This window comes from Ranitomeya variabilis, chromosome 2 (genome assembly GCF_051348905.1).
Source record: "Ranitomeya variabilis isolate aRanVar5 chromosome 2, aRanVar5.hap1, whole genome shotgun sequence".
NCBI classification, from domain to species: domain Eukaryota; kingdom Metazoa; phylum Chordata; class Amphibia; order Anura; family Dendrobatidae; genus Ranitomeya; species Ranitomeya variabilis.
Window position 1 is genome coordinate 334,182,794 of NC_135233.1, and position 23,993 is coordinate 334,206,786.

General features: G+C 44.1%; 1 protein-coding gene across 1 annotated transcript in view; it reads left to right on the forward strand.

Annotated features, from left to right (window-relative positions):
• RAP2C (RAP2C, member of RAS oncogene family) overlaps positions 1-23,467 on the forward strand; it is a 33,184-nt gene extending 9,717 nt beyond the window's left edge. The window contains exons 3-4 of the mRNA XM_077285339.1: positions 240-557; positions 22,345-23,467. Coding sequence (XP_077141454.1) covers positions 240-518 — 279 coding nt within the window. The 3' untranslated portion in view covers positions 519-557; positions 22,345-23,467. The remainder of the gene's footprint in view (positions 1-239; positions 558-22,344) is intronic.
• The last annotated feature ends 526 nt before the right edge of the window (positions 23,468-23,993 follow it).

A 23,993-nucleotide genomic window follows, 5' to 3' on the forward strand; every position in this document is an offset into this window, starting at 1 on the left:
AATAATATTTGTTCACTGAGTATGGAAAAGTTGCATGCAAGCAATATGAGACACAATTTTGGCACTTAGTGGTCTTGCAATGTTGTAAAATAGTCTGTAGGGTCCGTTTCATGGCTACCTAGATTTCCGGGATTGTACTGATCCAAACTTGATCACTATAGGAACTTAGATATTTTGCTCTTATATATCTTTATATACTGCTAATTTGTTTAACTTCATTTTTTTTCTCTTTTATCCAGGATATCAAGCCGATGAGGGACCAAATAGTCAGAGTCAAGAGATATGAAAAAGTCCCTCTTATTTTAGTCGGGAACAAGGTCGATCTGGAATCCGAGCGAGAAGTTATGTCTACAGAAGGCCGCTCTCTTGCCCAGGAGTGGGGCTGTCCATTCATGGAGACATCTGCCAAGAGCAAGACAATGGTGGACGAACTGTTTGCAGAGATCGTCAGGCAAATGAACTATGCCTCATTGCCTGAGAAACAGGATCAGTGTTGTACAACGTGCACAGTTCAATGAGAAACTCAGAGGGACCTCACACATGGCCATAAAGAGCAGGTTGGTCTGGAGAGCATTTCTTCTCATGGAAGGCTGTAGGTCATCTTGGCAGTCAGTGTGTGGCGGCTGAGTGCCCTGCAGCGGGTGGCCATATATGTTTGTAACTTGCCCATCAATAGTCAAATGTGTCTAAAGGCCGCTCTTGCGGTATGTTCTGCTGTTGAAGCCGTGTCTACAGAACTCAGCCTAAAGCCGCGGTCACACATCCATTGTGGCTAGTTTGTTTGGGTTTTTTTTTTTTTCAGCATATGAAAAAATCTAATCTGTTTTATCCTGGTTTTCTATCACTTTTGGAGTGGGTGTGGCATCATCCCCTGTTTTTCTCACTTCCTTCTGACCAAACTGATACCTGGAAGAAATGAGAGCGCTTTCTCCTTTTTGATTTTCGAATGTCCGTTACATCTAAAGGAAGTGAGAGTGAAGCAGGCGCTGATTGACTGCAGGGCTCTCATGGCATAATGTCATGCGAGCCTTGGAAGACTGCGCACCGATGTTACTGGAATGACATCGGAGGTGAGTATAGGCTATTAGTTAATTCAGGGGTCAGTAACAATTGAGAAAGGGTTCTCTGAGTAGTGGGCAACCCCTGTAAGAATCAGAGTGGTCAACTACACTTTCATGCCAACATCAAATAGGCAGATACTCCTGAAAATTATGTCCGACAGAGCACAAAATGACTCCGTCTGCACCACTGAGGTCCAAAAACATCCGAATCCCGTTTTACAGGGTTTCTGATGTTTGGGTAAAACTTGATGTGAACATAGCCTATGTTGGAGCCAAGTTCTCTGTTGCCGTCCACACACCCGAGACATGCAGACATTTTATTTAGCTTCTCTTGTCTTTGGTGTTTTTTGTGGTTGGTGTAAGGAAATTTGTTTGGGGACAGGGACTGATGAGTGCGCGATATGTTGGCGATTCATGAGTGGTGGTAGTAAAGATATTAGATACTTACTTAGTTTAGTTGTCAAAAATGAGTTGAGGAATATCATCAGATTTCCTTAATTGTGCCCAATCTGCCACTTTTACTACACCTCTGAAATGAATTGAACTTTTTTAGTGTTATTATCGTCACTTTTTCATCTGCCGTTCCTTCACCCAATCTGTCATTGTATTAATATTCTTATCCTATAATTAAAATCTTAATTTGGCTCAGACTCCTGTATTGATCAGGAGGCACAGAAAAGAAATGATTTATTACCGCTTATACTTGTGAAGTGCCATAAGAGTTGTCCCTACTGGTGCTGAACCTTCTATTTAAATATAGGGGATATCTGCCAACAAGACCCCTTCTGACTTTACCTTTTATGGCTCATTACTGAGTCATTGACAATCCCTTGAGATTGTCAACTTTTTAGACCAGTGTTTCTCAACTCCAGTCCTCAAGACCCACCAACAGGTCATGTTTTTAGGATTTCCTTAGTATTGCATAGGTGATGGAATTAATGCTTGAGCAGGTGATGAAATTATCACTTGTGCAATACTAAGCATATCCTGAAAACTTGACCTGTTGGTGAGTCTTGAGGACTGGAGTTGAGAAACACTGTTTTAGGCCATTTCTTTTGGTTAGAAGAGTGTCCCAACAGTAAGGATACTTACATTGCGTTGTTCCGAGGGTCTCAGGGAGGCACACAGGGAGCTCCCTCCCTGCGCGATGCTTCCCTATGCCGCCGGAACGCTGCGATCATGTTTGATATCAGTGTTCTGGTTGTTAATGTGCCAGGAGCGGTCTGTGACCGCTCCTGGCACATAGTGCCAGATGTCAGCTGTGATAGTCAGCTGACACCCGGCCACGCTCCCCCCGTGAGCGCGGCTGATCGGTGATGACGTACTATCCCGTCGGTGGTCATAGGGGCCCAGACCACCTAGACGAGATAGTACGTCTCATGTCAGAAAGGGGTTAAAGCGTGTTCTTGGCTGCTAGGAAGCTTGGCTCTTTCAGCCTTGAAGGGTAAGGGAGCAACCCAGCGGTCAGATTCTTTATTTAAGAACGTTCTTTATTTTGATAAACTTTCTCTTCTATGGATAAGGCCATTTTGTCATCTTGCGTTGTGCGAAACACTGTTCTCCCTAAGAAATCACCTTAGGGAGTAGGAATGGTGTATCTGGGATGAGGTCAGAGAACCTTTCTTTCACTTCGTAGTGATGAGGGCATGGCTTAAAGTGAGTGGTGCGACAATTTTGAAGCACATACTTTTTTTTTTTTTTTTAAGTGTCAACTTTGGATACCCTGTGACTCTTATGCAAACATACATCGTCCACGATTACTGAGCCTAGATAGTCTTTGATCATATGGAGCATCATCTGGGCCATTGCATTTTTGACGCAAAGTGGTCCTCCCGAGTAGGATTAGATTATTAGAATGAGAAATGAGAATGCTTGGTCTGGGGGAAAATGTGTGTAAATGGGTTAGTAACTGGCTTAGTGATAGAAAGCAGAGGGTGGTTATAAATGGTATAGTCTCTAACTGGGCCGCTGTGACCAGTGGGGTACCGCAGGGGTCGGTATTGGGACCTGTTCTCTTCAAAATATTCATTAATGATCTGGTAGAAGGTTTACACAGTAAAATATTGATATTTGCAGATGATACAAAACTATGTAAAGCAGTTAATACAAGAGAAGATAGTATTCTGCTACAGATGGATCTGGATAAGTTGGAAACTTGGGCTGAAAGGTGGCAGATGAGGTTTAACAATGATAAATGTAAGGTTATACACATGGGAAGAAGGAATCAATATCACCATTACACACTGAACGGGAAACCACTGGGTAAATCTGACAGGGAGAAGGACTTGGGGATCCTAGTTAATGATAAACTTACCTGGAGCAGCCAGTGCCAGGCAGCAGCTGCCAAGGCAAACAGGATCATGGGGTGCATTAAAAGAGGTCTGGATACACATCATGAGAGCATTATACTGCCTCTGTACAAATCCCTAGTTAGACCGCACATGGAGTACTGTGTCCAGTTTTGGGCACCGGTGCTCAGGAAGGATATAATGGAACTAGAGAGAGTACAAAGGAGGGCAACAAAGTTAATAAAGGGGATGGGAGAACTACAATACCCAGATAGATTAGCGAAATTAGGATTATTTAGTCTAGAAAAAAGACGACTGAGGGGCGATCTAATAACCATGTATAAGTATATAAGGGGACAATACAAATATCTCGCTGAGGATCTGTTTATACCAAGGAAGGTGACGGGCACAAGGGGGCATTCTTTGCGTCTGGAGGAGAGAAGGTTTTTCCACCAACATAGAAGAGGATTCTTTACTGTTAGGGCAGTGAGAATCTGGAATTGCTTGCCTGAGGAGGTGGTGATGGCGAACTCAGTCGAGGGGTTCAAGAGAGGCCTGGATGTCTTCCTGGAGCAGAACAATATTGTATCATACAATTATTAGGTTCTGTAGAAGGACGTAGATCTGGGGATTTATTATGATGGCATATAGGAATATAGGCTGAACTGGATGGACAAATGTCTTTTTTCGGCCTTACTTACTAACTAACTAAATTATTATTATTATTATTATTTATTTATTATTATAGCGCCATTTATTCCATAGGGCTTTACATATGAGGAGGGGTATACATAATAAATAACTAGTACAGTAATCTTAATCAATACAAATCACGACTGGTACATGAGAGGACCCTGCCCGTGAGGGCTCACAATCTACAAGGGATGGGTGAAGGCAGGGCCGGCGTTAGCACCCGGCGTACCTGGGCAAGTGCCGGGGCCCTGGGGAGACGGGGGGGCCCACTCACGCTGTCTGGGATACAGCGCACACACACTGGTGTAAGGGACCCAGGAGCTGGAGGGGCCCGCGGTCAGAATTTTTACAAACCAGAGCGGTGTGTGTGCGGAGGATGCAGGAGTCAGCATTGTGACAGACAGCTGGGAGAGGCAGCCAGTGCTGAGCAACAGGAGGGCGGGACTTTCCAGCATCCAATCCCGGCTGAGCGGGCTTAGTGCAGTTCCAGTGTGCTGTGCTCCCGTCCCGTCACACAGTACAGTCAGGAGTGAGTCACGGAGCAGCCCCCCTCCCCCGGTGAGTGTTGTCTGAGCCTGTGTTGTTTAAGTTTATGGACGGTGTCCTGACAGGCTCTAGTCCCTGCAGCCGACCATCATCAGTGAGTTGGCTACTGTGCTCATTGACAGCGTTAATCAGCACAGCAGCTGCCACAGTATGTCCTGAGTCTGACCCGTCTATCATGAAAATAGCAGAGCTGAGTGCACCTTCACCTCCTGCAGAGAAGCATAACCTGCCCCCTGACAGGACACAGCAACCCCCTCTCAAAATTCCCTGCACTTCTCCAAACTTCAGTCTTCAGAATGGAGCTGTGGTGTCCTGTCAGGGGGCAGATGTGAGGCACAGAAGCCTTATCCTTCTCTGTTCTCTGGAGGGGGCTCGTCAGGATTTATAGCCACCGAACAGGCTCCTCTTCTAGAGATGTTATGTAACATGACCACACACTGTATAAATATATATATATATATAGACAGACAGACAGACAGACAGACAGACAGACAGACAGACAGACAGACAGACAGATATATACAGACAGACAGATATATACAGACAGACAGATAGATATAGACAGACAGACAGACAGATATATATAGATAGACAGACAGACAGACAGATATATATAGATAGACAGACAGACAGACAGATATATATAGATAGACAGACAGACAGACAGATATATATAGATAGACAGACAGACAGACAGATATATATAGATAGACAGACAGACAGACAGATATATACAGACAGACAGACAGACAGACAGATATATACAGACAGACAGATAGATATAGATAGACAGACAGACAGATATATATAGATAGACAGACAGACAGACAGATATATATAGATAGACAGACAGACAGACAGATATATATAGATAGACAGACAGACAGACAGATATATATAGATAGACAGACAGACAGACAGATATATATAGATAGACAGACAGACAGACAGATATATATAGATAGACAGACAGACAGACAGATATATATAGATAGACAGACAGACAGACAGATATATACAGACAGACAGACAGACAGACAGATATATACAGACAGACAGATAGATATAGATAGACAGACAGATAGATATAGATAGACAGACATATATATATATAGATAGACAGATATATATATATATATATATATATATATATATATATATATATATATATATATATATATATATATATATATATATATATATATATATATATATATATATATATATATATATATATATATATAGAGAGAGAGAGATAGATACAAACACAGTATATGGTAAAAGTATGCCACAAATTCCACAGTACTATGGAAAAGTAATTGAGGCCGGACTTAGCATGAGAGGCTAATGAGAGAAGATCTGCAGGGGGAATAAAGGGTCTTAGTCCTCGCTCACACGAGCGTATAACACAGCTGAGGACGTGTGGAAAAATCGTCTGTGGAAAAATCTGCAGCACGCTTCGAGTGGCTCTGGAATTCGGATTACACGGACCCATTGAAATCTATGGATGCATGTGAAACTTCAGGCTGCACTCAGCTGTCATCTGAGTGCAGTCTGACATCCACAGCCTCAGACAGTAGAGAAGATGTAGAAATTAAGTGTCCTTGTCTTCTCAATATGCTCCGATTATCTCATGCAAGAGAATCAGATGACACTCGGATGAGAGTTTGATCCGAGTGTCAGTGGCATAAGTGAGCCGATTCTCTCACATGAGAGAATCATCACTCGTGGGACCCCGGCCTTACACTTTTTTCAGCTGGACAATTATTTTATATATTTTAATTATTCCTAATATTCCCGAAAACTTTATAATATAAGTATCCTTCTTCCCAAACCCACTGACCTAAGCAGGGCCGCCATCAGGGCATTACTGCCCTTACTGGATGGGGCCCGATGAGCAGATGGGCCCCCTCTCCTCTGCTCAGCGGGCCCAGCTAAGGCTATGTGCACACTTTGCGGATTCTGCTGCGGATTTTTCCGCAGCAGATTTGCTAAATCCACAGTGCAAAACCGCTGCGGTTTTTCACTGTGGATTTATCGCGGTTTTTAGTGCGGTTTCCTCTGCGGGTTTTCACCTGCAGTTTCCTATTGGAGCAGGTGGAAACCCGCAGCGGAATCCGCACAAAGAAGTGACATGCTGCGGAATGTAATCCGCTGCATTTCCGCGCGTTTTTTTCCGCAGCATGTGCACAGCGGTTTTCATTTCCCATAGCTTTACATTGCACTGTAAACTCATGGGAAACTGCTGCGGACCCGCAGTGGAATCCGCAAAGTGTGCACATAGCCTAAAGGCTTCTGCCACCTCAGCATCTGATCGGGTGTCCTCAGACGCACAGGCAGTTAAAATTTGTTCCTGTGTGGGAGATTGCTACTGCACGGCAACAGTTAACATCTGCCAGCCAATCACAGGCCAGCAGCTGACATCAGGAGGCCCTTAGCCGGCATATGACATCACTGTCATACGCCGGAGCGAAGGTCCGGGCCTCAGATGCATCGAGTGGAGGACACTTGGATTTTTTTTGTAAAGCCGCGCTATGGGGCATATTATACACTATGGGGGTGCATTATACCGCTATGGCGCTGAATTATACTACTATATATAGTAATGTATATACTTGCAAGAACCTCGCATCACTTCGCCCTGCACAGCCGCCCGTTCTTTGGACAGGAGTGTGCAGCTGCATAGAAAAACGGACGATTTGGGTGAGGCAATGCAAGGCTCGCGCATCGCTCTCGCATAATTGGCATATAAGGGGATGACTTATATAAAGCCCCTCTGCTGTATGGTATTGTAGAATTTACAATAGCTATCACTCATGTAAGAAGTGAAATCTGACATTGTACTATATCTATATTTCGCTGCTGTATCTGTGCATCATGAATCGAGGTATGTGTTAAAGGGGGGGCCCACTGAGACTCTTTCGCCCGGGGCCCTCAAAAACCTGGAGCCGGCCCTGGGTGAAGGTACAGTAGGTGAGGATAGAACTTGGTCGTGCAGTGGTTTGGTCGATCGGTGGTTACTGCAGGTTGTAGGCTTGTCGGAAGAGGTGGGTCTTCAGGTTCTTTTTGAAGGTTTCCACGGTAGGCGAGAGTTTGATATGTTGTGGTAGAGAGTTCCCGAGTATGGGGGATGCGCTGGAGAAATCTTGTATGCGATTGTGGGAAGAAGAGATAAGAGGGGAATATAGAAAATCTTTTGAGGATCGAAGGTTGCGTGCAGGTAAGTACCGGGAGACGAAGTTACATATGTATGGAGGAGACAGGTTGTGGATGGCTTTGTATGCCATGGTTAAGATTTTGAACTGGAGTCTTTGGGTAATGGGTAGCCAGTGCAGGGATTGACAGAGGGGAGATTCTGGGGAATAGCGGAGGGACAGGTGGATTACTTGGGCAGCAGAGTTTAGAATGGAGATTAGATTGGAGGGGTGTAAGAGTGTCAGAGGGGAGGCCACAGAGCAGGAGGTTGCAGTAGTCAAGGCGGGAGATGATGAGGGCATGGACTAGGATTTTTGCAGATTCTTGGTTGAGGAATATACGGATCCAGGAAATATTTTTTAGTTGAAGTCGTCAGGAAGTGGAAAGGGCTTGGATATGTGGTTTGAAGGAGAGATCAGTGTTAAGGATTACCCCGAGGCAGCGAGCATGTGGGATTGGGGGGAGTGGGCAGCCATTTACTTTAATGGATAGGTCTGTTTGGGGGATCAAGTGAGATGGGGGAAAGATGATGAATTCTGTTTTGTCCATATTAAGTTTTAGAAATCTAGCGGAGAAGAAGGATGAAATAGCAGACAGACATTGTGGGATTCTGGTTAGTAGGGTTGTCATATCTGGTCCAGAGATGTCGGCATAGAGGTGATACTGAAAGCTGTGAGATTCTATGAGCTGTCCCAAGCCGAAGGTGTAAATGGAGAAGAGCAGGGGCCCTAGGACTGAACCTTGCGGGACTCTGACAGACAGGGGACGAGGTGAGGAGGTGGTGTGTGAGTGGGAAGCACTGAATGTCCGGTCTGTTAAGTATGACGAGATTCAGGATAGGGCCAAGTCTGTGATGCCAAGGGATGAGAGGGTCTGTAATAATAGGGAATGGTCCACTGTGTCAAAGGCACAGGACAGGTCCAGGAGGAGGAGGACAGAGTAGTGTCGCTTGGCCTTGGCGGTTAATAGGTCATTGGTGTCCTTAGTTAGGGCAGTTTCAGTGGAATGGTGTGACCCGAAGCCAGATTGTAAGCGGTCGAAGAGGGAGCAAGAAGAGGTGGGAGGACGGTTCAAGATGGACGTGTTGTTCCAGTAGTTTTGAGGCATAGGGGAGAAGTGATATAGGGCGATGGCTACAGAGGATGGGTCAAAATAGTCCATGAGCCAAGAACCAAATTTGACGATATCGGTACCAAGCGGAGTGACTAATTCTCTTTGGTATTTTTAGGTAGATGCATGTCTGTAGTTTATTTTTTGATATGATAGCCCTTACATATACGTAGCTTATTAACCCCTTCAGCCCTAGGCCTATTTGTACCCAAGTGCCTAAGCCAATCTGACCTGTGCCACTTCATGGGCTAATAACTTTGGAACGCTTTCACCTATCCAAGCCATTCTGAGATTGTTTTCTCGTGACATATTGTACTTCACGTCAGTGCTAAATGGGAGTCAATATATTTTACCTTTCTATATAAAAAAATGCTAAATATTCGGAAATTTTGGAAAAATCGGCAATTTTTTAACTTTGAAATTCTCTGCTTTTTACAAAAATACTGATACCCCCCATAATAGTTATTAATTTACACTCCCCACATGTTTACTTCATATTGGCATCATTTTGAAAATGAAACCTTATTGTTTTACGACGTAATAGGGCTTATAGTTTTATGCGCAATTTTTCACATTTACAGCAAAACCCACTTTTCAAAGGACCAAGTCACTTCTGAAGTCACTTTAAGGGGCTTACATAACAGAAACCACCCATAAATTACCCCATTTTGCAAACTACACCCCTCAAGCTGTTCAAAACTCATTTTTAAAAACTGTTAACCCTTTAGGTGTTCCACAGGAATTTTAGCATGAGCCAAGAACCAAATATGACGATATCGGTACCACCCGGAGTGACTAGATGTAGTATTTGTAACAAAATTTAATCCAAGTTATGTAAATACACACTGAACATGTCATGTGCATATATATATATATATATATATATATATATATATATATATATATATATATATATATATGTTACTCCATAATATCTTCAACATCGGACTCTGAATCTGACTGTTGTTCTACTGGCTCGTCTTCAGTACCCTTGTTCTGGCATGTCTGTAATCTGCACATGTCTGTGCACTTCAGGCCATTGCTGAGGCAAGTACACTGAGGAAGTTCACATGACCGCACACACTTGCAGGACAGTAGCTGTATAATAGCTTCTGGTGCTGGTGCCCCTTGCATCCACTTGACAACAAGCTTTCCGTCGTTATCTATCATCCAACCGCAGTCTGTTGGGTTTGCAACCCATGGCTGGCTCTGCAGACTTCTCCTCCAGATCGCAGCCTGGTAGTTTGCACGCAGTGCATGCATGAAAAGGCAGTCCTGGCAAGGAGGGAGTTGACTTGACTCTACCACTCCACGTCTGGCACAGAACAGCTGATAACGGAGCCTGTTTACCTCAGTTGTTTGGGTAGTTGGCAGGTACATGTGGCAGGTGATTTCCTGTAACTTCTCAAAAAGTTCGGTAGACACTTCCCATGAACGACCAACTTCCTGAAAGGCATCCTGGTATGTCTTGTTCATCTTCAACTGCTTGAGTGTCGTCATCTTCCCACGGCCAGCGAATGCACTGACGGTGTCACAGCCTGTAAATGCATGCATACCAATCAATGAATCACATACGCTGCCTCCCAATGTTCGGCTCAGAGTGGTGATATCCAGGAATCTTGTCCGGTTCTGTGTACCGCATTTCTGGAACAGGTGGGATGGGATTTTGTGGCACATGCCCAGACACAGGACCATGACATCAGTATCCTCCGAAGTGATGATGACCGACTTGTAACCAGATTCTGCTGCATGAAGAGCATGGAGAAGGAGGCGTGTGTCTGCTTCTTCTTGATTTGACTTAAGGTCAGCAGCCTCTTCCCACTGTTCTTTGGTGATCTTAAAGCAGAGCTGCTCACATGTGACATACAGCTCCTTCTCCTCAAGCTTCTCCCTGTGGTGTTTCGCCTTCCATTCTTCTACCAGAAACTTTATGAGACTTGCCTTGTTGGAGGAACTACTTAGAAGCTTTTTCCACTGCTGGATGTTGTGCCCATGTTGAATGTTCTTGAAATGGATCCCTGTGCCTTCATATCTGTTGACTCTTTCTGTATCTTTGATGGATGTCTCCTTGTAGACGTCAAAGACAATATCAATGCGCTTGCTCTTAGCACCCTCATGGATAGCGCGACTCATTGCTGTGCCTGCTAGCTGGCCAAATGTTGCATTGTTTCCCTTCAGTTTCTGAACCAGGCTCATCCCATCAATGATGGTTGCAGAGGGCTCGGGGATCACTTCTGCAGGACGAGCATTCCTCTCCAACTCCCTTGCGAGGGCAGCCTTGTTGGTCTTGCGGATAGACCCATCACCATTGGCAAGTGCCCATGGCAATGGACCCAGGGGATGAGTCAAGACATCACTCATTTGTAGCTTTCTGTTCTCAGCTACAAGTATCATCTGGCCAAATAGGTTTCTGTCAGCCTTCAAAATTACCTCCTTGCCAAGACCTTGTCTGCGTGTCTTCATTTGGATGTTAGAGAACGTTTTAAGTTTGTTCTTCGTCATCTTGTCATGAAACAATGTAGTTGGCTTATCGGTACCCAAACGCTCATCCTTGAATGTTTGATATGCATCCTCTCCTATACTGTATGCCCCTTGAAGGTCTTTGGCTACATCTGGTGGTGCTACAGTCGCTGTTGACAAACTGATAAGTTCACCATTATGCTCTTTGTTGAAGGGGTTCACCCAACCTGTCTCCAGCAGTTGAACGAAAGATTGGACATCGGCTTCATCTCTTCTAATCCTAGACACCTGTAGGTCTGAATGGCTGAAGTCAGTATATTGTTGGCCTACCAGGGCCCTCAGCTGCCTCAAGTACATACTGCGGTACTCTGATGTCAGGTAGAACCTGGAAACAGCTCCAACTTTGAGGCTGAAGCCTTTTGTGCCCCCTGGTGTCTGGGTGTCTTTGTTGATTGTCTCTTCAATGGTCTGGTCCACAGGAATTCGTCCAAAAGGATTCTTGCTACCGATCTGGACCGAAAAGCCACCTTGCATGAAGTATTCATGGACCTCTGGGTGTTCTATGGGCAGCCGAGACATTGTGGCATAGTAATAGGTTAGGTATCGGGCATAGTTGACCTTGTCATAGGCAAAACACCATGGTATCATCTGTCGGATTGCTCCTAGGTGAAGCATCCAGTTGCCTTCTCTTGAAGCTCGAACCAGGGCCAGCATGGTCTCGACCATGTCCAAGTATGACATCCAGAATGCTGAGAGTTGTTCATTTCTGAGGGTCTCAAGATAAACTTGAAAGAGCTTCAGGGTAAGTGTGCAAGATTCATTATCCAAGAGCTTTTCGAAGGATCCCTGCGACACACTGATGCGAAAGTTTGTGATGTTCTTCAGTGTTTCATCCAGATGGTGAAGGTCCCTTGCATGGTTTTCTTCTAGCCATGGAAGGAAGTTTTTCCATGCAAGCCTCATAAGTGCTTCATAGACCAGCTTGTGTAGTCTCACTGCTCTGTTGTACCTCCGGCCGTCCATCACTCCAGACACTGATCCTTCAGCGATTACACCGGATTCAACACACAGATCTCTAAGGCCTGCATCCTGAAATAGGTGTCAGCCTCTACAGAGGGAGATAGGAGCTCTGCAGAGAAGACCGGAGAGTCCTGTTCAGCACAGAACGTGTATGTGTCAGTGTGTGTGCGTGTGTTGGGGCACCTCAGGGTGTCTTCAAATGTGACATAGCCCCCTAGATTTCTTCCAGTAAAATTTGCACTCCAAAAGTCATTTGGCGCTCCTTCCCTTCCGAGGCCTGCCGTTCCCCAATACTGCAGTGTACGACAACATATCGGGTGTTGTTGTGTTCGGGAGAGATTGGTGAACAAATAGTGGGGTGCATTTTTTGCTGGTACACCTCTTAAAAATAAAAAAATGAGCCTAAAATGACACCTTCATGTAAAAAATGCACTTTTTCCATTTTCTCAACCAAGTGTTTCCAACTACTGTGAAACACTGGTTGGGTCAAAGTGGTCACTATACCCCCTAAAAGATTCCTTGGGGGTGTAGTTTCCAAAATAGGGTCACTTTTTGGGGTTTCCACTGTGGGGGTACCTCAGGCAGCCTTCAAATGTGACATGGCCCCCTAGATTTCTTCCAGTGAATCCGCCACCCAAAAACCACATAGCGCTCCTTCCGTGTTGAGCTGTGCTGTGTGCCCATACTTTAGTTTACGAGTACATGTGGGGTGTTTCTATAAACTGCAGAATTAGGGTAACCAAGTTTGGGTTTGCCGTTAACCCTTGCTAGGTTGCAGGTAAAATTGGATTACAATGTAATATCTGGAAAAAAAATGAAATTTTGAAATTTCGCCTTCATTCTGCTAAAATTCCTGTGGAACACCTAAAGGGTTAACAGTTTTTAAAAATGAGTTTTGAACAGCTTGAGGGGTGTAGTTTGCAAAATGGGGTAATTTATGGGTGGTTTCTGTTATGTAAGCCCCTTAAAGTGACTTCAGAAGTGACTTGGTCCTTTGAAAAGTGGGTTTTGCTGTAAATGTGAAAAATTGCGCATAAAACTATAAGCCCTATTACGTCGTAAAACAATAAGGTTTCATTTTCAAAATGATGCCAATATGAAGTAAACATGTGGGGAGTGTAAATTAATAACTATTATGGGGGGTATCAGTATTTTTGTAAAAAGCAGAGAATTTCAAAGTTAAAAAATTGCCGATTTTTCCAAAATTTCCGAATATTTAGCATTTTTTTATATAGAAAGGTAAAATATATTGACTCCCATTTAGCACTGACGTGAAGTACAATATGTCACGAGAAAACAATCTCAGAATGGCTTGGATAGGTGAAAGCGTTCCAAAGTTATTAGCCCATGAAGTGGCACAGGTCAGATTGGCTTAGGCACTTGGGTACAAATAGGCCTAGGGCTGAAGGGGTTAATAAGCTACGTATATGTAAGGGCTATCATATCAAAAAATAAACTACAGACATGCATCTACCTAAAAATACCAAAGAAAATTAGTCACTCCGGGTGGTACCGATATCTGGCCCGGCTCATGGACTAAAAGAGGACTTTTTGAGGATAGGTGTGATTGAGGCATGTTTAAAGCTTTAGGGGAAGACACCAGCTGTTAGTGATAGGTTGAAGAGATGGGTTATGGTTGGGATGAAGACTGTGGTGAAGTTTGGGATGAAGTGGGATGGGATCGGGTCAAGTGCACAGGTGGTGAGATGCGGTCTTGAGAGTAGTGGAGAGTCGATCTTCTGTAATGGTGGAGAAGTTGGTTTTGGAGGAGGAGGGCTGGGCAGTTAGGAGAAAGGGCTCTGGGAGTTGTTGACCAAAACTGTCTCTGATGTTATCAATCTTCTGCTTGAAACATGAGGCAATGTATTCGGCTGAGATGAGTGTAGAGGGAGGGGGTGCTGGGGGAGAGAATTGAAAGTGTTGACTAAGGGTACTGTCACACAGTGGCACTTTTGTCGCTACGACCCGTGACGTTCCAGCGATATCCATACGATATCGCTGTGTCTGACACGCAGCAGCGATCAGGGACCCTGCTGAGAATCGTACGTCGTAGCAGATCGTTTGGAACTTTCTTTCGTCGCTGGATCTCCCGCTGTCATCGTTGGATCGGTGTGTGACACCGATCCAACGATGCGTTCGCTTGTAACCAGGGTAAACATCGGGTTACTAAGCGCAGGGCCGCGCTTAGTAACCCGATGTTTACCCTGGTTACCATCGTAAAAGTAAAAAAAAAAAAACAGTACATACTCACATTCCGGTGTCCGTCAGGTCCCTTGCAGTCTGCTTCCCGCTCTGACTGCCGGCCGGCCGGAATGTAAGAGCAGAGCACAGCAGTGACGTCACCGCTGTGATCTGCTTTCACTTTACGGCGGCACTCAGTCAGAGCGGGAAGCAGACTGCAAGGGACCTGTCGGACACCGGAATGTGAGTATGTACTGGTTTTTTTTGTTGTTTTTTTTACTTTTACGATGGTAACCAGGGTAAACATCGGGTTACTAAGCGCGGCCCTGCGCTTAGTAACCCGATGTTTACCCTGGTTACCCGGGGCCTTCGGCATCGTTGGTCGCTGGAGAGCGGTCTGTGTGACAGCTCTCCAGCGACCACACAACGACTTCCCAACGATCACGGCCAGGTCGTATCGCTGGTCGTGATCTTTGGAAAGTTGCAGAGTGTGACAGTACCCTAACTGTTTAGGGTTGTGAGATATCAACATTCGTGTCCATAGGAGGAATTTCGCTAGTTGGATTCCTCAAATGGGGATAGTAAAGTGCGGCTTTCGGAGTGGGAATTTCTTCCCTGTTACCAGGTACCTGGTCACATTCAATTAAGGGTTGCAAGGGTACGGTATATGCATGTTGATTGAAGAGACTATGTACCGATATGCTCTCCTGCAAGAAGTCTCAATACGACCAGAGCTGGTGTTGCGGGTGTAAGGAGCCGCTTGTCCCTTTTTTAGATTGATGATCTCAGAGTTTGGCAGAGACCAGTTGGTTTGCACATCTATTATGTCATACATTCTGGAGGCCTTGTTGTGTTGTCCTCCTGGATAGACCTTGACCAGACATACCTTGGCACAGCATTTAGGACCAGTCCTTTCTTCACATACTTTCCAATACATGAGGAGGAAACGGCAGTTGCAGTCGGATGAGGAGTTTGTGGCTCCCCGCCATGCTTTTGAGCAGGGTTGGATGCTACAGAAGATTGTGAATTGTGTGGAGCTGGTGTGGGATGCATAGATGTAACGCTTGTCACTACACAGTGTATTTAACCCCTTACCGACCTCCGCCGTACTATTACTGCGGAGGTTGGTACCCCCTGCTTTGATGTGGGCTGCAGCGGTGAGCCCGCATCAAAACCGGGACATGTTAGCTGTTTTGAACAGCTGACATGTGCCCGCAATAGCGACGGGTGGAATCGTGATTCACCCGCCGCTATTAACTAGTTAAATGCGGCTGTCAAACGCTGACAGCGGCATTTAACCAGCGCTTCCGGCCATCGGGCCGGAAATGAGCGCATCGCCAACCCCCGTCACATGATCGGGTGTCAGCGATGTATCGGCATAGCAACCAGAGGTCTCTTTGAGACCTCTATGGTTCTGATGCCGGCTTGCTGTGAGCGCCACCCTGTGGTCGGCGCTCATAGCAAGCCTGTAATTCAGCTACATAGGAGCGATCTGATGATGTAGCAGATCCGATCAGGCTATGCCAGCTTCTAGCCTCCCATGGAGGCTATTGAAGCATAGCAAAAGTTTAAAAAAAAAAAATTAAAAAAATATGAAAAAAATATAAGTTTAAATCACCCCCCTTTCGCCCCATTCAAAATAAAACAATAAAAAAAATCAAACCTGCACATGTTTTGTATTGCCCGATCTATCAATAAAAAAAAAAGCATTAATCTGATCGCTAAACAGCGTAGCGAGAAAAAAATTAGAAACGCCAGAATTACGTTTTTTTGGTCGCTGCGACATTGCATTAAATTGCAATAACGGGCGATCAAAAGATCGTATCTGCACCAAAATGGTATCATTAAAAACGTCAGCTCGGCACGTAAAAAATAAGCCCTCACCTGACCCCAGATCACGAAAAATGGAGACGCTACGGGTATTGGAAAATTGCGCAATTTTTTTTTTTGTTTTTTAGCAAAGTTTTTTTTTTTTTTTTTTTTTTTTTTTTTTTACCACTTGGATAAAACATAACCTAGACATGTTTGGTGTCTATGAACTCGTAATTACCTGGAGAAACAAAATAGCAGGTCAGTTTTAGTGAACCTAGCAAAAAAAGCCAAACAAAAAACAAGTGTGGGATTGCACTTTTTTTGCAATTTAACCGCACTTGGAATTTTTTTCCCGTTTCCTAGTACACGACATGCTAAAACCAATGATGTCTTTCAAAAGTGCAACTTGTCCCGCAAAAAACAAGCCCACACATGGCCATATTGACGGAAAAATAAAAAAGTTATGGCTCTGGGAAGAAGGGGAGCGAAAAACGAGAACGCACAAACGGAAAAGGGCAAGGTCTTGAAGGGGTTAATGGCGGTTTTACAGTACTAAGCATAGCAATATAATCTGAGGCGGCACAACATTTTAATAGATTGTGAGCCCTCGCGGGCAGGGTCCTCTCGCCTACTGTACTAGTTATGACTTGTATTGTTTAAGATTATTGTACTTGTTTTTATTATGTATACCCCTCCTCACATGTAAAGCGCCATGGAATAAATGGCGCTATAATAATAATGGCATATCCCAAGCTCCTTGAGAGTATCTCTACACTCCTGCAAAGTCTTTGCCCTGAGTTCATGACATTCCTTAAGTGGATATGGCACATATGGTTGCTGTCCATTATTTTAAGAGGCAACAGCATTTGGTTTGGTGAAGGATGGTGTAGTAAGTGGATCGTCAGTCTCTCTCACGGATACTGTGCCCCTTGATTCTTTACGTTTAATGGTAACGTTATCATACCTTGCAGATAATGATGAAGCTCGTGGAGTAGGTTGAGTGAAGTCGAAGCTGGGATCATTCTTCTTCCGAGCTTGATTACTGATGAAGCTGGAAAAAATGTGAAAAGGGAGGAAAGGACACATTATGCTGTCTTTTGTATCTTGAGCCGGGGTCTGCCCATTTTCCTTGCATGCCGTATGGCAACTTGGACATTACTGGATTCACCCCTGAGCAGGGTCAAGGTATCTCGGTCCTGAAAGACATGGGTCTAATTTTGCCCATTCGATTTGCTTTCGCAAGTTGATTTAGATCTTGAAGTTTCCGGTTGTCTTTGTTTATCTTTGGGAATTGTTTGCAGTCTCTTAGGGTACTGTCACACAGTGGCACTTTGGTCGCTACGACGGCACGATCCGTGACGTTCCAGCGATATAGTTACGATCTCGCTGTGTCTGACACGCAGCAGCGATCAGGGACCCCGCTGAGAATCGTACGTCGTAGCAGATTGTTTGAAACTTTATTTCGTCGCTGGATCACCCACTGACATCGCTGCATCGGTGTGTGTGACGCCGATGCAGCGATGTCTTCACTGGTAACCAGGGTAAATATCGGGTTACTAAGCGCAGGGCCGCGCTTAGTAACCCAATGTTTACCCTGGTTACCATTGTAAATGTAAAAAAAAAAAAACACTACATACTCACATTCCGGTGCCTGTCACGTCCCCGGGCGTCCGCTTCCCTGCACTCCTCCTGCATCCTGTGTCAGCGCCGGCCGGCCGTACATCAGAGCACAGCAGTGACGTCACCGCTCTGCTTTACGGCCGCACTTACACAGGATGCAGGAGGAGTGCAGGGAAGCGGACGCCCGGGGACGTGACAGGCACCGGAATGTGAGTATGTTTTTTTTTTTTTTTTACATTTACAATGGTAACCAGGGTAAACATCGGGTTACTAAGCGCGGCCCTGCGCTTAGTAACCCGATGTATACCCGGGGACCTCGGCATCGTTGGTCGCTGGAGAGCTGTCTGTGTGACAGCTCTCCAGCGACCACACAACGACTTTCCAACGATCACGGCCATGTCGTATCGCTGGTCGTGATCGTTGGAAAGTTGCAGAGTGTGACAGTACCCTTAAATAAGGCACACTCTATAGCTCCTGAGCTGTCGTAGGTTTTTTCCAATCTCTCCCAGGCTGCAATAAGACCTGCATCTGAATGGTCCACATGAACTGCCCTTATTGTCTTGATGCGCTCCTAACTAGTTAACAAGCAAATCCAGTTCCTTGACGGTAAGCTTAACATCTTCGATTACCGCTTAAAAGGTCTACTTCCAGGCTGTATAGTTCTCAGCACGATCATCAATGTTTGAGAGACCGGTGTTTATTAACTCTCTGAGAATCAAGTATCTAACAAAGTCAGACGTGTCTGATCTTCCGGTCATAGTTGCAGGATCAGCTTGTGGTATCCCTGGGGAATGTAAGTTCTCTGGCTTATATCACTGCGAGGTATCGGGACCAAATGATGTGAGGTTTAAGCTGCGGTGTAGTCCCTAGAGGTTCTGCTAGCTGTGGCCTACATTGTGGATTAGTGCTGGAAGTTAGCTCTTCAGTAGTAGGCGGCAACATCCCTTGCCTTGTGGGTGAGTTTGTGGTACATTGAAAGTGGCCCTGGTTCAGATGGTAAATGTCTTAACACGTAGTCAGTAGTGCGATCAGCTGGGTCTTCCCCTTCTGGAATGAAGCAGTCCATATCAGCATCTTGACATTAGTGCTTGTTCAAGGACTTTCAGTTTAGCAAGGACTGTTGCTTCTTCCCTTTCTGCTTGGAGTATTTTTAATTGGGTTTCCATCTCTGCTTCCTTCCTAGCAAAGGAGCTTCTAAGGTTAGCTTCCTCTGCAGTCACATGCATTTCCAGTAGCTTGTCAGACAATGTTGACTTCCTAGAGTGAGACGATCTGAAAGATCGAGATGTGATTTTGGTCGACGTCGTACAATGTGACCTAACCTCTTGGAGGTATGTGGTGCGGAGTCCTGCCTTATCCTGGGCATCTCGCACGTGCTGTCTTTTCTTGGAGAAGAGTCTCTTTCGCCAGCTCTGCTGTGGCATCCTCCGAGTCAGTTACTCAGGAATGTGATGTATGTTGCTGACAGTCTCTGGTAGTGATCATAGGCGGTAGATAAACTATTCAATATGGTGGTTAAATCTGCTGCTTCACTTTTTAGAGCGTGGAGAAGCTGCTAAATAGTGATCAACGCTGCCCCATAAATCATCTAGGTTGCCACTTAACTTATCTCTATTCATCTCAAAGTTCTCTCTGACCTTTGGTGTTCGCTTGGTTACACGTTTGGGATATACGCCATGTTCTGCAGTAAGCGTGGACTCTGTTCCTGATGCATCTGTGGTGTCAGGAACATGATGCCTGATGAAGGATCCACGGAGCTTTTCGTGGACATGCTTTAGCGAAGATGGCGGACTATCATTGATTTGCTAGCAGACAATGCATATGCATACAGACACTGCAGACTTAGGTCTCTTGTTACTATTCTGCCACCGATGTACATGGATGAGATGGGTCTGTGGGATGTGAGCAGGAATCTGTACAAGCAATGGCAGATAATGTTACTCGCTACCCCTTCCTCCTATGCTTTGACGAGCTGCATGTGGTTGATCCAGGAAGGACGATAGTGATTAACTTTAACCACTTTTATTCACCGTACCTTGATGAGATGAGGTAGGATGTCAGGGAAGATGAAGATGAGGTAGAATATGGAGGCTAACAGGAGAATCTTCTCTTCAGTCCTGATGCACATTCTACCAAGATGGCACTGACCAGCAGTAAGAATGTGAGGCAGAAGATAGGAGGAGTTACAGAGAGATGCATTGTGGGAATTACAGCTTCAGAACATAACCTATAATAACAATGGCCAGTAGATGGCAGTAAAGTGCGACAAACACTGTAACCATAGCATCTATATATGAAGGTGAATGAAGTAAACCATATAACATTAGGCAAGTCACTCTTAAATGGCTGAAAGCCTTTGCAGACAATTAGCTGAACAGCAGACCCTCCAATTAGGGATGTAGGGAATTCTCCTGATACCCCATGTGCAGTGCATTGCAGTAGCTTAGGTATCCATGGAAACGACTTCACATATAGTTAGTTAGCTGCTAGTGGTCGTAATCATGGATACCTAAGCTATGGTAATGCCCTGCACATGGGATAAGCGACATATCGAATCAGGAGAATTATACTACATTTCTAATTGGAAGGATTTGCTATTATTATTACTACTACAATTCCTACTACATATCAAAGACTCATCGTAGGAACGTAGCTGGCCGTAAAGCTAGAAATCCTTACACAACAAGTCATTCATCCACCAGTTTACAATCCCGATCCCTAGGTCAACACTCCTGGTCATCATGGTTTTATAAATGCATGTCACTATGGAGCGGGAAAAGTAGCTGCCCGAAATGGCGCTGGCCAAGAGAATCCGGTGCTTCCAAGTCATGGTCACTTAGGTGTCTGTGGTCAGTCTCGTTTGTAGCTTTGGGAACGTCTCTCTTGATCAGGTTGGGAGTCTCTGATTTTATGAGCTGCTGACAGATATGTAAATATCACACAGAATGGAAGGTGCGGTTCTGATATTTGTGGAGACGGTGTTCGCCCATCTCTGAAATGCGTAATGGCTGTGGTATAACCAGTTTGCCTCTGCCCTGCCCATGGCTGCTGCTGTTACTTGTGGCGTTCTTATATGCAAATTATATTATAAGGTGGTTATTGCTTTTTAGAGGTATTTTACAAGCAAAAATATTTTAGGCTTTTTTTTTTTTTTCTTTATAATTTTGTCAAGCATGGAAAATAGCGAAACTTTGCAAATCACGTTATTGGGGGATGCAAAAAAAATATGCATATACAGTGACTGGCTTCCTATATTCCTGCTTTTGGCTGCATTGATATCAGATATGGAGTACAGATAATGGCAGTGATGGGTCAGCTCCAACCTTGTGGGTCACTAACTCTGGGATCAGCTGCTGCAGCAGATTGGTCTTATAAGCAGACCGATCACTGCCATCATCTGTGCTCCAAATGACTGCATTCTGAGATTGCTGCGGCTGAAAGCGGGGAAATACACTGGGGAAGCAAAGCTTTGGAAGCCACTTGCATGCAATTTTTTTTTTTTTTTTTTTTTTTTTTTTTTGCAGGGATGAAAACAAAGAAAAGGATTTGCAAAGTTTTCTGCCTTTTCAAGATAGACAAATCTAAAAAAGAAGAAAAAAAGTTACTCGTGAAGCTGAATTCACTACACGTGTTTATCGCTTAATAAGATTTAGTTTAGTGTTTTGCTATGTTGTACATCAGATAGCTGTCAAACAAAGTTTTGGCCACCAGTTCTTTTGTTTGCACCTCCTCTGAAGGAGAAGAAGAAAATGAGCCAATACCGGACACCTCATTGGGCGGGTATCGGTGATGAAATTCTTTATGCCCCTTCCCCCATTATTCAAGTTGATGTGGATTCAATGCCGATCAGCTGGCGTTAGCGGAACCATGGCTCCCTTCACCACATAGTGGTTGTTCCTCGGTACTGCAGCTCAACTCCTCTTGAAGTGCATAAGAGCCGAGCTGTAAGACTCTTTGGCACTTCCTGTCGCCATATGGTTTGTTGTGTTTTTTTTTTTTGTTGTTGTTGCAAGAATACCTGTATAGTACAGCACACGGAATTAAAGTAAGGAGGACCTATAGCTATTGAGTACCATGTTACCGACCTGTCCAGAGCTTTCATAATATGGCCACATGTGGGAAGCCTTGCAGTTGGCTGGACAGCTGTAGCGGAGGGGAGAAATTTATCGAAATGTATTAGTTGAAAATCGAGCTCTTCCAATACGCCTTTGCATTGGGAATTTTTGGCTGAGATTGCATAGTTGCATTTACCCATATGGTGAAATGGCCCAAATCCAGTGCTGGGAGTGACCACGACTGTGTATATTTAATTCTTCATCAAGTAGCTGATTTTTTTTTTTTCTCCTGTTTCTCTACAGATAACTCAGAGGAAATTTGCACAGCTTCGGCTTTGAAGACTTTACAGCCCAGGTTGCAGTTCTGAGCCTTGATAAACCTGTCTGCACAACAGCACATTTACCATACTCGTCACCGAGCGCTCGGAGGCGGCGTGCAGCCTGCACGCTCACTCGCCATAAGTCTAAAGAAAAAAACAACTTCTTTTCCGTCTCCTTTTCTATTCTCCTAAGTTCCCATTAATGGCTAATATGCAACAGTTCAGTCATGTTTTTATTTTTTTAGCAGTATAGTTTAACCATTTTCTGACACTTGTATTTATTGAATACTTTAAACTCAGTATTACCTACTTAATGCCTTTAGGACGGTTTTAACAGAGGATAATTTTGAGCCTTAATCGAACGGTTCATTTCTGTATGTTACCTCGACTCTGCTCCTAACCCCTCTAACGCCAGCCGGCCGGCAATAACATTGCTTAAGCCATCGTTACCGGACCCTCTTGCAATTGAAGGCGCTCATACACTTGATATTTTTTTTTTATCTTGATTTATGGGTTGTATATGCTTTTGAGATTACGTTTACGATTTTTTGGGTATCAAGTGAAGCTGCTGAAAACTACATTGGACCTGATTCTTTTTTTTTATTTTTATTTTTTTATTATTATTATTATTTAAAAAATGCCTGCAAGGTCCAGACCTTGTTGGAAGCCGAGCTAAGAGGTGAACAAAGTTCCCGCTATAACATCTTATATTACAGGAGGATTTTTGTTTATAAAAAATTCTTTTTTTTGAATCCTCCTGAAAAAAACAAAAGAATTGTTCCACCTTGAACTGACAAAATTGGTGACCCTAGGGCTTGTATGGCAGAATGTGGAAATCCAGTGGTTAGGACTCAAACGTATCCTATGTATTAATTTTTGCTCTTTTTTTCCAAAATTCCCCTCCTTTTTTAAAATCCATTGATCACCGTTTTTTTTTTTTCCACTTTTTTTTTTAATATATATATTTTACTATTACCTAGTTATGGGTTGTTACCTCGTGTGTCTAATATTACTCAGCTTCAGACAATTTTTTTTTTTCCACCCTGTCTTCCCACATGTGCACATAAAAATCTAATACGAATAAACTGATTTTATGTTTTCTAGTTTATTATAGTTGTGTTTTTTCATGTACTTATTGAAAGTATGTATTTTTTTTGTTGACTTTGCCCACACTTGTTGCTTTCTGCTGTCACTCACACTTTCCTGCCCCAAGTTACAATGTGATTTGGCCACTTTTAACTCCAGAGATTATTCGCCTAATGTCCTTTTATATATAGTCAAAGCCTTTCATGGTGTTTTAACTGAATTTTTTTTTTTTTTTACATAAATGTCGGATTACTTGAACATTAAAACTTACAATTCGATTTTGCAGAAATGTTTTTAATTTGGGAATAGCCGTTACAATTTGTTTTTTTGTTTTCCTCTTATGTCTAAAGCATCCTTCCCCCGAAAGAAAGAAAGATCTTGCTAAATGTACTGTATTTTTTGGATTATAAGATGCACTTTTTTCCCCAAAAAATTTAGGGAGGGAAATGAGGGTGCGTCTTATAATCCGAATTGTAGCTGTGGTGGAGCGGGATCCCAATGTCGCTGCGTCTGGCGGAGGCAGGAGTCGGGCAATGGCTGGGGACC